The 16,910-nt window shown below is 38.8% G+C and overlaps 1 protein-coding gene across 2 annotated transcripts in view; it reads right to left on the bottom strand.

Moving 5' to 3' along the window:
* Positions 1-16,910, bottom strand: part of GALNT5 (polypeptide N-acetylgalactosaminyltransferase 5) — a 44,836-nt gene that overhangs the window by 19,787 nt on the left and 8,139 nt on the right. For both annotated transcript variants that reach the window (XR_014026822.1, XM_081330501.1), the window contains exons 2-7: positions 11,048-11,214; positions 8,868-8,987; positions 5,534-5,669; positions 4,839-4,958; positions 3,854-3,971; positions 841-1,164 (exon numbers count right to left, since the gene is read on the bottom strand). Coding sequence is in view for 1 of the 2 variants with exons in the window: in XM_081330501.1 (XP_081186627.1) it covers positions 841-1,164; positions 3,854-3,971; positions 4,839-4,958; positions 5,534-5,669; positions 8,868-8,987; positions 11,048-11,214 (985 nt within the window). In the remaining variant the exon portion in view is untranslated. The remainder of the gene's footprint in view (positions 1-840; positions 1,165-3,853; positions 3,972-4,838; positions 4,959-5,533; positions 5,670-8,867; positions 8,988-11,047; positions 11,215-16,910) is intronic.

Below are 16,910 nucleotides of genomic sequence, written 5' to 3'. Positions count from 1 at the left end.
AGAATCCAGCTGGATTGAGGTGACATATAAATTTCATAAAGAAATAAGATTTCATAATTATATAAATTCTAAATGTCCCACTAAGAAACTTCAGTATTAACTGGTCATCAAGATCTTTTCAATAATTTTATTCCTAACATTGATTTCTTTTACCTGAAACCAACAGAATCCCAATTTTTCCAGCTATGTATTTAAAGAAGCAGAACTTCAACAAAAAAACAAGAGCAATATCTGTGGCCTATCTAGTGCTATACCAGTGAAAAAATACCATTACCCTTTTGCCTATCCTCTGTATATTACCTGAATGTATCCTGGCAACTGTGTGATGTCAAATGACACCAAACTTTTTACAGTTGTCATCTGACAATTTTAGTACCTTCATGGAGACAAGTAATGATAAACTCTGTAAAATGTTTTTCTATGTTTTACTTTAAATAAGCATATTGACATTAGAAGGTCAAGATACAGTATATTCATGGATTTGAGAGTTAAAAACCACCCAGTAGTGATGTTCTTTGATTTTTATATTGTGGATTTTACCCTCAGGGTAAATTCAGTAGTGATTCAGTATACTACACATACAGAAGTCCATAATGAAGTTTTTAAATTACTATAAATTATTAAAACAAAACTGCATTATGGAAGAAGGTGACATAATAAATCAACCAATTCACCCACCCATCTCTTTAGAACTTCACCTGATGGGAAATTCAACTAACATAACTATTTTGCTGCTACTAACATGAGATTTTTATAGTGCACAAGAAGAAAAGAAATTAAGCTAAAATCACCATTAACATAAGCACATAGCAAAAACCTGACTTGGTAAAATGAACATACCAGCCCGTTAGCTTTAACAAGAGGGGCCTCCAAATCAGGATACACGTTTTCTAAATACCATTTGAAGTTCTTGCACTGAAGCTGCTTCCTCAGTTTCTTCTGTTGAGTTAAATCTCCAATGTCCATGTTTTTTTGAATGAGGTGATAACCATGTCCGTAGAAAAGATCTTTGTATTCATCCAGCCAAACTTCTGCCACCCGGGCCAAATTCCGCTCTACTGTAGTGAGGCGATCTTTAGGGAAGGAGTAGGGGTTATCATTCCTAAAAATATGGCCTACTCGGGAACACGGGATAATCTCAACTTCTCCGCCACACATCCAAACCTAATGAAATAAAATCACACCAACAATAGATACAATTTCTGGCAATTTTATTCCATAATCTGCAATGTGTAGATGTCTTAACTCCTGCATATGTCTTACTTTGTTTTATTATGAGAAAATCCATATCTACTAAGTTGACAACACGTAACATTATGGTTTGCATCCACCATGTATTTACAGCACAAATAATGGCTTGGAGTTCCAAATTCCTGGATAAATCGTGGTTTAGAACACCTTCTCTAATTTCTACTACTCAAGAATTACTTTCTTGTTGAAATCTTCAGAAGTAAAACAATGGCCATAATGGTTGTTTAGCAAATTCAGAAATTACACCACTTATAATGAGCACAAATATTAGTTTGCAAACTCTTTTCATAACTTTCTTTGGATGCAAGCCAGTGATGAGGCCTCAGTCTATCATTTCTGACTGAGACTTCAGGCTTAATCGTGTTACAACTTCTTTGATCATTGTTTTGTAATAGATATTTATTTATTTATTTATTTTATTTAATTTGTATACCGCCCTTCTCCCAAAAGACTCAGGGTGGTGAACAGGGCAATAAATATCAAAATACCGAAATACAAAAATTAAGAACAGATTAAACCATAGTGCCCGATACAATAAATAAATTACATTAAAACAATAATTTAAAACCCCAAACCCATCAGACCAGGCCGGCTTGTTCAAACAAGTAGGTTTTTAGATCACGCCGGAAGGAGCGAAGGTCGGGAGCCATCCGGAGCTCAACCGGTAAACGGTTCCACAAGTCAGGCGCACCCACAGAGAACGCCCTCCCCCTGGGGGCCACCAGTCGACATTCTCTGACCGGTGGCACCCTGAGGAGGCCCTCTCTGTGGGAGCGCACTGGGCGGAGGGAAGTTGATGCCAGCCGCAGGTGCTCCCTAAGGTATTCCGGACCCATGCCATGTAGGGCTTTGTAGGTCATTACCAGCACCTTGAATCTCACCCGGAAGGCAACTGGAAGCCAATGCAGCTCACGGAGCAGAGGTGTAACATGGGAGTATCGGGAGACCCCCAACACAACTCTCGCGGCTGCATTCTGTACCAGTTGGAGCCTCCGAGTGGTCCTCAAGGGCAGCCCCATGTAGAGAGCATTGCAGTAGTCTAAATGAGAGGTCACGAGCGCATGAGTGACTGTACACAAGGCATCCTGGTCTAGATAGGGCCGCAACTGGCGCACCAGGTGAACCTGGGCGAAGGCCCCCCTAGTCACAGTTACTATATGATCTTCTAAAGAAAGCTGTGAGTCTAGGAGGACTCCCAAGTTGCGAGCCCTATCTACGGGGGGTAATAACTCACCCCACATAGTAAGGGATGGAATGATCTGAATTTCCTGAGATGCCGGCACGCACAGCCACTCAGTCTTGTCAGGGTTGAGCCGAAGCCTGTTCCTCCCCATCCAGACCCGAACCGCCTCCAGGCAACGGGACATCACGTCGAGGGCATCACTGGGGTGGTTTGGGGTTGAAATGAAAAGCTGGGTATCATCAGCATACTGATGATACCCAACTCCAAAACCACGAATGATCTCACCCAGAGGCTTCATATAGATGTTGAACAGGAGAGGTGAGAGGACCGACCCCTGAGGCACTCCACAAACGAGAGGCCTCGAGGTCGACCTCTGCCCCCCTGCCAACACCGACTGCGAACGTCCCAGGAGGTAGGAGGAGAACCACTGAAGAACCGTGCCTCCCATTCCCAATCCCCTGAGACGCCGCAGCAGGATACCATGGTCGATGGTATCAAAAGCTGCTGAGAGGTCTAATAGGACTAGGACAGAGGAACATCCCCTGTCCCGGGCCCTCCAGAGATCATTCACCAGAGCAACCAATGCTGTCTCCATGCTGTACCCGGGCCTGAAACCCGATTCATACGGGTCTAGATAGTCAGCTTCCTCCAGGACCAAAGTGAGTTGATGCGCCACCACGCTCTCAACAACCTTCACAAGAAAGCGAAGGTTGGAGACCGGACGAAAGTTGTTTAAAACAGCTGGGTCCAAGGCAGGCTTCTTGAGGAGAGGTCTCACCACTGCCTCCTTCAAGATGGCAGGGAAACTACCCTCACTCAAAGATGCAGATATCACTGCCTGGAGCCAGCCTCGTGTCCCCTCCCGAGCCGCATAAATATTGCATGATTGGCCAGCATTTGGAGCTTTATGTCTTGATTGAAAGGGAAGCTTAGGATTTTATAATGTAAATTATATTTAGATAATACTATATATATATTGCTTAAGAAACCAGGAATTTAAAATGTTAATAGATTATTAGTTATAGAATTATAAATAATACTCTTTATCTATATACTGGGAAAATTCAATTTTCTTAACTTTGGTGCACTGACTTTGTACATAATAGACAGAAATAACAAATGATATTTTATTTACTACATTTGTTTGCTGACTATCTTGCCTAGAGATTTGCATCATCTGTGCAGCCATAATAATATACTTTTGATTCACCAGGCATTGGGGTATTATGGATATCCATTTCCATGTATACAAATAAACATATCATAATGACATTATACTGTTTATTTTAATACACTTATTCCTGATCATCCATTGTTAAGAGACCTGGAATACATATGCACAATTTAGCTACTGACAAGAGAGCATTAATTTGATAATCAAGTACAAATTAGAAACAAATGAAAATATGTTTAACATACCTTGAATGAGATCTCCATATTTTCACCTCCCCAAACATCAAGGCCAGGATCATATGCCCCAAGCTCAAAAAAATACTTCTTATCAATAGAAAATAGCCCACCTGCCATTACAGGACACCTAATGATTGAACCAGACATAACATGTAAATTGAGGTTTCGGAGGGCAAATGAAGATTTTGTATTTTGAGACATGTCCTTTTACACACAAACGACAATTGCTATATTAAATGCAAGCATACCTCAATGTTCACAACATTAGAAATCTAGTTTGGCAATAGTTCAATGTTGCCATTTGAATATATTTTACTATATATATATTGCTTAAGAAACCAGGAATTTAAAATATTAATAGATTATTAATTATAAAATTATAAATAATACTCCTATCTATATACAGGGAAAATTCAGTTTCTTAACTTTGGTGCACTGACTTTGTACACAATAGACAGAAATAACAAATGTTATTTTATTTACTACATTTGTTTGCTGACTATCTTGCCTAGAGATTTGCATCATCTGTGCAGCCATAATAATACACTTCTGCGACATGTCCTTTTGCACACAAATGACAATTGTTATTAAATGCAAGCATACTTGAATGTTCACAACACTAGAAATCTAGTTTGGCAATAGTTCAATGTTGCCATTTTAACAGATTTTTACAAAATCTTATAAAAATCTCTTGATTTATGTTAGACAATAATTTAAAGCAGAAGCAGAGAACTTGTAGCCACCTATTGCCAAGTTACAACTTCCACGGACCAGAATGGGCAGAGACGTAATTCAGTAATATCTAAAAAATCAAAGTTCTTTATTCTGCATTAAAGTAACATCTTTAGTTGAATAACAGGTCATGTTTAACATGTTAGTTTCCATCCAGAAAGAAGAAATTTGCAAATCATAAACTATGTGTCATTCTACCATGTCGAATATTTATTACTTAAAAAGCAATTCTGTTCACAAAACTTTATCTTCATATACTTACCTAATTATATCAGCTTCCTTAATCTTATTTTTTTTAATTACATCTGAAGGAATTGGTTTCCACCCAAAATTCATTGGCCATGTAAAAACACCGCGCTGAAAGCTATCCACGGTCATGTAACTAAACGATGGAGAACATGCAAAGAATTAATTTAAGAATCAAATGCTGAATCAGAAGTTACAATAAACTGAATGGCATCTTTGAGGTTTGGGGCTAGTAACATCAGACTAAAAACAAGAGCTTGCAAAATTATGAACTATTTAACATTGTGAAATGAGCTTTGTGTTTTCTTACTTTATTTTGAATTAAACTTTACAACAAACAAGCAAAGATCTTAAGAAAAGATGTTCTATCACGGTAGAACTGTTTTGCCCAAATGAGGGCAGTAATTTGTGTTGGAGTCCCAAGGCTTCTCCTGCTGTCACTCCTGCTTTAAATGTGTTTTGAAGGAACATGCCTAGAAGAGCCTGTCGGATCATGTCCTTCAAGATAGGAGAGCTGAATATTAAAAGGACAGAGTCAGAGTACATGAGACCATGGAGGCTTGGCCAGTTCAGTTAATTATCAGTGTGTTTCCTCTGTGAATTGGAGGACCATAATCACGATATAATCCTGGAAAAAGCTATGCTAAACTCCCTCTCTGCCCATAGTTCAGCCCCATAGCTTCAAGGGAAACATGGAAGAATAAAACTCACCTCATATCTTTGTCACTGATCACTTCAATAACAGGACAAGCAACTTTTTTTCTATTTAAATGAATTCTGTCCAGTAGAGGTTCCAACCACCCCACGTTGCATTCTATATGAGAATCTAAGAAGGTCAGGACATCACCTAGAGCAGCAAGTAAATTTGCCATTATAACAAGGAGACAGGCAAAACTTGGAAAGGTTTATAGTATTTATTGGTCTCTTAAAAAAATTCTATCTGCTTCCCATTGTGGATAACTATTTAACATATAATCCATACATAAAAAAGAAGTTCATGGGAGACATTGTTTAAACAAATTATATCTCTTCATTATTTATTCAAAAACTTCCACCTTGCCGCAATATAATGTTTTTTTACTGTTCACTTTGTCAAGAACCATAAAAAGATTCCACACTAAAAAGTAACTTGGAAATGCTAATTCTTAACTGTATCTTAATCATACCATATACTCTTTCCAACACACAATTTTTATATACCACTGGGAAAAATGTCCTTTATGGCATTTCACTAATTGATAAGAATGCCTCCGCTGGTCAGCACCATATTCACCTAATTAGAAATTTCTCTAGAGTAGTGAAATTGTGATGTGCTTTAAGGCTTCATTAATATATATGACATATGAGTTGGAAAACGTGTTAATAAAAGTTTTTCATTTTATTAACAGAGACTTCCAAACATTGCAGTGGTGTAATAATGAAAAGGTATATTTACGGAAGGACAAATTTTATTTCATGCAGAACGATCTTGAAGGTGCTTATTAGTTCTATGTGAGCAATAACTGGTCCTATCACCTGCTAATGCTTCCATCGCTGCTGCATATTTGGCAAACTCAAAATGAAGTTGCTATATGCATACTAATATGCTAATACTAAGGTCTTTTATAACATAATAGATTCTTTCTTGCCTGGATGGGATCTTTGCACATAAGCCCCTTATGATCATAAAATATATGTCTAATGGTTACATGACTTGGGCGTGTAGTGGTAGGATTAGCCTGCACAAATTTGCAAGACTTTCATTTGTTTTTAACATGTAAGGGAGGCCGTTGAACACCCAGATGTGAAAATCAATCACTAACCAATATAGGTATATTATCTAAAGCAAGGAAGATAAAGAGTTAAGTCAAAAAGTTTCTCCTCCTTTTGATGACTTTTGGTATTACCTGTGAAAATATTCACCTCTCTCAGAATTTACTTTCCCTCAGTGAGTTTGCATAATTAAACCTTATTGACTGTGTAATGTAATTACCTCATTTTCTCTGGCTACAATTAACCCAACCAACTCATTAAAGAAGCATTGCGTTAATTCACATTTCATTTTGATAGTCATCAGCATTCAAAACTTGGAGACTTTATTAATTTATTTGCATTATCCTATCCATGTCACGATTTCCAATAGACCAGGCTTGTGTGGATAAATTATTAAGGATCCTGAAGGGAAATACTGTGATAGAATGTACAGAAAAAGGACACAAGGATGCCAAATAGAAGTTCCTTTTTACAACTCTATAATCCTTTAATTTGGGGAACAGGGAGAAGGGCGGTATATAAATATTATTAAATTAAAATTAAATTAAATTAAAAAAAGAAATTTTCAGAAAGTATTTCTAACACACATCTCAAAATACTATTTGAGTCCAAAAATCAAAGCAAAAATTATAGTTTCAAGCATATCTTCCATAAAATGTCTCAGAATTGATAACAGTAACATTCAGAAGAAAAACAATTCCAAATATATAATGATACTGAAAATTGGTAAAGTATTAAGAGCCTGTGTTGCAAGAGCTATTAAAGTAGAGGAGATTTTCATACTGGAATATCAGTAGAGCTGGCCTCAAGGACAGTTCCTGGCAAAATCTTTATATAAACTTGCTACTAAAATTCTATCTTTAGTGGGCAGAAAGTTTTAACATTTTAAATATATGTGTAACACTTTCTGCTAAAAATACCAAGGTGCTGCATAGCAAATAAAACAATATCAGATTCATAAAATACTACATCAACAGGAAAAGTATTTAAAAATTAAAAACATTGCCACTAAAATCTATTAAAAAGATCAGATTAGAAAAGCATTCTGGAGTGCAGGTGAATTAATGCTAATTATACTGCGCAGGTGATTTTAAAAATATCTGCTTGATTTCAATAAACTTAATGTACAATTGTTGAAATAATACTATGTTATATTACAGCATATAAACCCAGGCAGTGATTTTTACACCATCTAGGTCATGTGTAAACAGCCAGTGTCGCTAAATCATCAAATTCTTTGTTATCACCTTTACAGTGGGGGTACTGGAAGTTGTTTCTAGTTTTTTCTCTAACATTAATTTGAATGTTGATTTGATTTTAATTAAACAATTTAATCATTTTATGGAGTGGTGTTGATAGTCTTAAGTTTTATGATTCTTATTCTATTCAAAAAGTAGTAAATGTATGTAGTTCAAGGTTGAACTCATGTTCTTGCTGTTCTCTGAGCTTATAGGCAGTCCTTGATTATTAACAGTAATTAGGGCTGGAATTTCCATTCCTAAAAATGCAGTTGTAAAATGCAATATCATGTCACTGTACCATTTAACAACAGCATTTCTGGCAGTCTCCGGTTACTGTCATTAAGCTAAGACCATGTAGGTTGCTAAGTGAGCAACTCACGAGGATTATAACTTCTGATTTCCTGCCAGCTTCCCCATTGAATTTACTTGTGGGAACCCAAGACTACAAATCATGTCAACGTGACTGTGAGACACTGGTGACAATTGGCAAGGTGGCCAGTTGTTAAGCATTCAGATCATGATCCTCTGACCATGGGGAATTGTGTCATATGGAATTCTGAGGATCAGTTTATTTTATTTATTTATTTTAGAAAATTTATATAGCCACCCACTTGCTCACATGACCAGGCAGCTTACAGTAATAACACAAAATAGAAAAATAAAAGTAAAAAACAAACAAACAAGTATAATTAACCGAGTTGTAAGTACACCTCGGCTGTACTTAACTTGGTTGTACAACTCGGTTATTGCTCTCACGTCAGAACAGTCGTTAAATGAGTACTGCCTATCTTTTGTTGTATTTTTTTAAAAACTGTAAAGTGCTTAGAATAATGAGAGAGGATAAAACAAGCCATGACTTCACACAACATGCGAACTCAGTTAAGAGTACTGCATGTTAGCATCTGCTCCCAGCTAACCAAAACCTAGGAACATACTACTTTATTCTAATGAAATTTAAATGAACAAATTTCATTTAAGAAACTAGATTGTTCTAATTATTTCTGTACCTTGTAGGGTAACTGCAATTAATCAATCAATGCCATTTTGCTTACCTTTGGCGATCTCTGCTCCAGCTAGTCTTGCTCGTATTAAGCCATGCCTTTCTTTCAAATGAAGGATACGGACCTTTGGAAACTGTGCCATGTATTTGTCTAATTTGTCCTTCAGGTAAGCTAAATTACAGAATAGAGGAGAATCAAGTATGTGGACTACAGATTGTACCTATTTCAAACTTAACTGATAAAATGGGTCATCAGTCCTCGAATATTGCCTCCAATTTATAGAGGATTATTAAAAAAGGTAAAGGTTCCCCCGCACATGCGTGCTAGTCATTTCTGACTCTAGGGGCCGGTGCTCATCTCCGTTTCAAAGCCGAAGAGCCAGCGCTTGTCCGAGGACGTCTCCGTGGTCATGTGGCCGGCATGACTAGACGCCAAAGGCGCATGGAACGCTGTTACCTTCCCACCGTAGTGGTCCCTATTTTTCTACTTGCATTTTTACGTGCTTTCGAACTGCTAGGTTGGCAGAAGCTGGGACGAGTATTAAAAAATACCAAAAAGTTGTTTTCTACCGACTGTAGGGGCTAGAAACTGTATATTACTATTACGTATTAATCAACTGATTATACATCACCCTTACTAGGTAGAATTGATCCAGTAAAATGCTCACAAAGATGCACTCATACAAAATACCTATTTTTCATATCAACTGGTCTATCCAGAAATAAACAATATTCTTGCAATCTGAAAAAAAGAAAACCTTCTACCTGCCAAGCAGCTTAAAAGTGTCACTGCAGACCATTTTAAATAATAAAAACCAAAGATCCTCTAATGAAAAAAGTACTTGGTTAAAAGCTATCTCCAGATTTGTAGTATTCTTTATGTCCCACAAAAAGGAAGGAGTAACATAGAACTTTTGAGATGAGGAGGCCTATGAGGCTGCAGAGAATTACTTTTCCTGAAGAGAAAAAAACTGAGTTGCCAACATTTGAAGCAGTCATGTAGATGTACCTGTCACCAATCGGCTGCTTCTGCCTTACAAAATGGCCTGTTGTCATTTTCTGGGAAATTATTGTTAAAGGAAAAGAGATTTATCTGCACTATCTACAATTGACCAAGTACTACCAAATCTTTCTTCCTCCTTTAAGGATTTCACAGGTTAAAAATATTTTTGTCATAACATATTTACACAACTTCCCTCTCTCTATAGGCCAAAAGCAAATTCTTTCTATCAGGCTTCAGCGGCATACTTCACTGATCTCTCAAATCTTGCACACTGTTGTGATTCAGGGTCAGCCTGTGGGTTCGGCAGTTGGGTCGGACGACTCAGAGGAGGAGAGTTGAAGAGCTTGCTGATGAGAGCCCTCAGCCAGGCCCCTCCCACCTGGTCACGACGCAGACCCAGCTGTGTGAGCCTGACAGCGTGGATGAAGATGACCCACAGCTGGCCCTGTTCAAGGACGCCCAACGCAGGAGGCAGTCAATCAGGAGTAAACAGAGGAAGGCAATGGGGCACCTCGGAAGGAGGCAGAGAGAAGCCACGCCCTGAACTGTATAAAAGGGGAATGCGTGGGAGGGCTGGTTTGCTGAAGGCAACCGCTTGAATAGCTCCTGTTTCATGGTTCATGTCTTGTTCTGTTTGCTTTTGTATCCATAAATTTGGCAGGCTTAGTTCCAGCCTCTTGCCTTCTTGTAAAAGGGGTTGTCCCTGCCTTTTCTGCAGGGCCGGTAGCAGGCTGGTACAGAACACACACAAGCATCCAGTGACCCTAAAATATTCTGCACGCTTTTAAATCAAATGTAATGTATGGTACATTTGTCTCTAAACTGTAAGGGGAGAAAAAAAATGATATAATGTAGGAGAAGAGAGGGCAGAATCTGGAGGCAGAGTGAAAAGAGGGATCAGACTAGAATCCCTATGTAGCCACAATAGAACGAAGTCCAACCCCTTTCCAGAGTTCTGTTGGCAGGTGCCAACTGTTAGTTGAGAGGTTCCTATGCATAGCGATGAGTAACAATAAATCAGTTTAACTGGACCTTCACTTGTGGACCTGATCTTTTGTGCCTGACATACAGGGATCCACTGAAGCAAAATAAGGCCAATTTGATATGTCAGGGAAATGTATGGGATGTATTGGAGAACTTCAGTAACCTCTATCATGATGAAAAAAATATATACTTTTGTCAAACAGTAAATTATCAAATGACATCTTGATCCTGAGCTATCAACTTACCTCTTGTGCTAAAATCATCCACCAAAATGACTTCTTTAATCAATTCAAGGGGGGACCGGTTGAGGATACTGTGGACAGAACGCAGGAGAGTGGACCACACTTCATCAACAAAGCACATGATAATGCTAGTGGTGGGAAGGTCATTGTGGACAAGAAGATCTGAACATCTGGAGCAAAAGAGATTAGCATAGCATAATATAACATAAACAGCTGATACAAAGTTACTGGTAGAAGTGAACATTAACCTCTCCAATTGCCCTAAAAACCTATTTTACTGATATTTTCTTCCTGAAGGCAAGAGAGTTGAGCTCTAAAAAATAAATTCTACTAAAATAATATCTATCAAAATGCAAAGACTTCCTCCCCGGCAATCAAAAGTTGTGGGAAAGAAATTTTAGAGTGTAAAGTAAGGAAAGCTATCACTTGAGTATCTGATTCCAATACAGCTAACAACATCAGGAATCGGCATTGCTAGGCATCTGCTTAATGGAAACTGAGAAATAGTAATGGCATAATCCTATAATACATCTTAATGTAGTGGGGAGCATTGTGAACTGTTAGGCCTGCTCAGTCTGCTGTCCATGTACTCACTAGTTAGGGAATTTGAAGGTTCTTACTCTTTTTTTCTGATAATTTTTTGATCTCAACATTAAAGTTAAATTGCTCAAACTTCAAACAGAAACTGTTACATCTCTGATCAGATGGAGACAGGTGCATATCCGTCACATCCTCTTCTGCACAGCCAAGCAGATCAGACCAGGTGAAGAGACTAAGTAAATGAGCATCGGGGAGGAAGAGGATCTGTTCAAGGGGAAAGGCCCCGCTTAGAATTCTAAGCTGAAGGCTCTACCACTGATTGACTGCAACTGCACAAGTACTATTGTAAAACCAAATGGTGACTGAGTTTCTGATAAAAATATCACAGTGAAAAATCCTGCTATTTACAAAAAGGCCACTTCCCCCCTAATGGGCTGGTTTTCACTGAAATTCACAGATTTTATCCCCCAAACTGGGCCAGAAGTGGAATCATCTCAAGAAGACATGGTCCTTGGCCTTTAGCACTGGCATGTTTTGTGCCTACAGTGTGGATTTGTGCTAGATACAAATCATAAATTACTGTTGCGCTTTCATGCAACACAAGATCCAATTTACATTATATCAAATACAACAGAAGCTGCTGATGCATAATTCTTTATACATTCTAATTTTTTTTAAAAAAACAAGCTTTTTCTGTCCCTTTTTGTAAGAGCATTTCTCAAGTCCTAATTCAGACACTCACAGTATCTCATTCCTGAGTAAAAATTTCAGATTCTCGTTAATTTCTGGATTGGTCCAGACAGATTTGCCTGGCTCTTTTCAGCTGTCAAAAGAATATTGAAACTAGAGGGATTAGGAGAAGGGGAAAGCTTAGTGTACCAAAGAGCAGATGTAGAACTTTTAAAGTTCAACTTAAAATCCAGATTTGTGGCCTGGTTTGAGATACTTCTTGTTCAGTCACTAAGTCAGGGGTGTCAAACTCAATTTCATTGAGGGCCGCATCAGCATTGCGGTTGCCCTCAAGGGGCCGGGTGGGTATGGCCAGGGTGGGTGTGGCTAGAGTGCATATGGCCTACTGGGTGGGCGTGGCCAGCTCTACATCGTTCGCATCAAGGGTGCCTATGGGGGCCTGGGCAGGAGTGGGACAGATCTGAGGGTCTCTGGCAGAAGGAGGGTCTCTGGGCCAGGGCCAAGGCAGTGGGGGCCATTCCCTCACTGTTTCCAGGATGGCTTCGCGGGCCGCATGAAACCACTTCACGGGCCGGATCCGGCCCCCGGGCCTTGTGTTTGACATGTCTGCACTAAGTCATATCCGATTCTGTGTCCCTGAGTCTGTCCAAACTCATGTCCCTTGCAACAATGACACTATTTAACCATCTCATCCTCTACCACCCCCTTCTCCTTTTGCCTTCAATCTTTCCCAACATCTTTCCCAATAGGTGCTCTCTTCTCCTTTGGTGGCCAAATGAGCTTTGAGATACATATTGCCAGCTACTAAATAGGCTTTTCAGGCACATCCACATTATAATCTTAAAATAGTTCTTTCCCTTCCTTCCGTACCCACTTCTGAGATTGAATAGAAGATTTATTTCAAGAAAGTCAAATGGAGCTTATTTCCATTTGATAGAGTGCTGAAAAAATAAGACAAAGAATTCTGCAAATGCCATGAAGTTACTACCCAAAGAAAACAACACGGGAACTAATTCTGTAATAAGGTGTTTTTTTTAAAAAAAAGGAAAGATCCTTGCCAAGAATTTGTGACTGGGGACATATTTTCCAGTTTCTTCCAATGGTTAACCAAGAAATGGGAAGACTGAAAAGTAAAAACTATAATGAGGCACCATGTTTTCTAAGCATTCTTGCAAGTAACTGTGCATTCTTGCAAGGAGGCAGAGTTATTATTTACTTTATAGTATTATTATTTATTTAATAACAATATTATTACTGCTATCCTCAGATAGCTGCAAAGCCTTGGAATAGCATTCTTCCATATTGCATCCCACATAAAATGTAACATTTTTCTGATCTGGCATTCTATGAAGAAACATGTGGCTGGAGATAAATATTCTTATACATTTGTCACAATATTCCAAGCTGGACAAAGTCACTCAAAGCACTCGAGTAAATTAAAAGAAGCTAGATTCAGCCATTCAATGCTGTTCTGACCATGAATATCATAGTTAAGATCTACTGGCAGAGAAGGGACCCCAGAAAGGACCTCCAACTTAAGGGCTTTCTTGAACAAGTTAAATTCAACAACAAAGACTGTGTTAAGTTTAATTGAGAAATAACCCATATGTTGTACTAACTGTTGATAGATTTTCTGTTTGTATTAATACAGTCTTGTCGCTGGCAAAGAATAGTCCCTAGTGGATGATAAAAATAAAAGATCCAGGCTGCAGCCTGGATTTCTTCTATTAGCCAGTTTCTGGTTTAAAATAGCACCCGCCTCCTGTGATCAAACAGGGTGGCCAAAATAGTCTTCAAATCCCAAAGCACCTACATTATTTTTCCAGAGGAAAATCTTTGTTTAAAAAAAACAACAAGAAGGGTTGGCAATCACAATGAGTTATGAGGAAACAGAAGTCAAGAGAAATGAAATAATTTATGTAGAGCAAACACTGTGGATTTTATTGTAAAAGGAAGCTAGATGTAATGCAAATGTAAACTGTGTGTAAACTGGAAGCATTTAACATTGAAACTAACGTTTTCCAACTGCCCAGATATTACAGCTTCCAGAAATCTCAGCCAACATGGCCCTGGGTCTCCTGGGTGTTTGTAATCCTGATTTAACTGGAGTTATAAAAGACCGAAAAATAGGTAACTTGCTCAAGTATAAAATGGAGAGCACGCCCATGGCTTATCTAATTTTTCTTGCACTCATCTGTTCTAGATCTGCATTATTGTACAATAAACCTTTTTTTTGCCAACCTGTAAGACTTTCTAACAGTCTCCTCCACTTTGGTGCTTCTCGGTGCAATTTTGATAATTCTCCATGTAGCTGAGAAATGAGAGTTGTAATCCCAAGTACTGTAACATAGTCGGATTCAGGTAGAGAAAGACTAACAATATAGAAAAAGCTGAAGGTTCGGAAAACCCTATGATACATAAGCCAGAAACATAAAACAACACATATTTTTTCTGAGCCTAAATGCTAACTAACATGCCAGCATCAAAGCTGAACCTTTCCAATGCTGCCATAACAAAGGTAAAAATATTTTTGATTGGAAAAAAAGAAAGAATAATCAAAACCTGGAGATCTGAATTGGGTCTTACTTGGATTTACTCAGTAACATGCATTGCAGCTCCCAAAATTGCAAGCCAGCATGGAAATCAGCTTGGAAAAGGCTGTAGTAAGAAATGCCTCTCAGGGGAGAGGGCAGAATGAATCACTTCAATCTACCTCTATAAATGTGTTCCACTACTATTAAATCCTACGGTTACTTAACAGTATATATATATTGATCCCTGGAAGTTCCCTAGCATAAAATTGCAATGTGTGTTTATGGAAGTTATTTTTTTTTATTCTTAACACAATTCTTATACAAGCAAACCTAGTTTAATTCCAGCTGGGAGACAGAAAAAAAACCAATTTGATTTCCAGTGCACTCTAGGAAATGTGGAAATTGGAAAGATGAGATTTTAGAATGAATTAATTTTGGTACTCAGAAAAAGATGGAAAAAAGATAAGGGTGTCAGGAAGACAGTAAGAACCTTTTAGTTATAAAGCTCTAGCGACAGTGACAAACACCTAAAACAGACATGTCAAACACAAGGCCCGGGGGCCAGATCCGGCCTGCAAAGTGGTTTCATGTGGCCCGCAAACCCATCTTGGAAACAGTGAGGGAACAGCCCCCTCTGCCTTGGCCCTGGCCCAGAGACCCTCCTTCTGCCAGAGACCCTCAGATCTGTCCCACTCCTGCCCAGGCCCCCATAGGCACCCTTGATGCGAACGATGTAGAGCTGGCCATGCCCACCCAGTAGGCCATACGCACTCTAGCCACGCCCACCCAGTAGGCCACGCCCACCCTGGCCATACCCACCCGGCCCCCTGAGGGCAACTGCAAAGCTGATGCGGCCCTCAATGAAATTAAGTTTGACACCCCTGACCTAAAACCTTCTGCATCAGTAGGTATCTGAGTGTCATGTGACACAACGTTCTTACAAAGCATTAAATACCGTATATACTTGAGTATAAGCCGACTCGATTATAAGCCGAGACCCCTAATTTTACCCCAAAAAACTGGAAAAAGTTGGTGACTCGAGTATAAGCCGAGGCTGGGAAATGCAGCAGCTCACGGTAAATTTCAAAAATAAAAATACAGGTAGATAACAATAAAATTGCTTTAATTGAGGCATGTGGAAAAGAGGGTCAACAAAAACAATATATTATCAGTATATTCAACAAAAACAATATATTATCAGTATATTCAACAAAAACAATATATTATCAGTATATTCAACAAAAACAATATATAATATTAAAGTATTAACAATAACTTTAAATGTACAAAAACCTTAACTCAATAAGCAACCAAGCTAAAACACAAGCATCAAAATCCTTCAAAACTGGATTCCTCCTCCTCATCTGTATCTGCAAACAGAGCTTCAGCTGTAGCTGGTGTGAGGTTATCATCATATACATTGTCACAGAGTTCGCTGTCATCACTATCACAGTTGTCCTCCTCATGCAAAGCAGTGTCTTCACTGCCATCCATAGCATTACTTATGCCACATTTCCTGAAGGCGTGCTTCACCATGTCCTCTGGAATCTCTTCCCATGCATCACGAACCCACTTTGCTATCAGTTCTATGTCAGGCTTCATCATATTTCCACCTTTTGTTAGTCGGGCTTGACCAGATGACATCCATTCGCACCACATCTTTCGCACACGGTCTTTGAAAGGTTTATTTAAACACACATCTAAGGGCTGTAATACAGATGTAAGCCCACCTGGAATAACGGCTAAAGTAACTTGAGAAGACTTTGCCAATGTTTTTATGTCATCAGATGTGTGGGCTCTGAACATATCCCAAACTAGCAATGATGGTTTTTTCTTTAAGGCTGCTCCTGGTCGTCCATTCCAAACTTCTTCCAGCCACTTTTTTGTTCCATCTTCATCCATCCAGCCTTTAACATGTGGGCGCACTGTAATTCGTGGTGGGAATTTGACCTTTTTAGGCAAGGTCTTTCTTTTAAAAATAATGACAGGGCGCAGCTTAGTTCCATTAGCCAAACATGACAGAACAACTGTAAAATGGTTTTTCTCATTACCTGTGGTTCTGAGTAAAACAGTTTTGTCTCCCAAACTTGCCACGGTTCTGT

The sequence above is a fragment of the Vipera berus genome, assembly GCF_964194415.1.
Source record: "Vipera berus genome assembly, chromosome: 1".
In the NCBI taxonomy this organism is placed as follows: Eukaryota; Metazoa; Chordata; class Lepidosauria; order Squamata; family Viperidae; genus Vipera; species Vipera berus.
The sequence above is the reverse complement of the archived record's forward strand: the minus strand, read 5'-3'. Positions and strand labels throughout refer to the sequence as shown.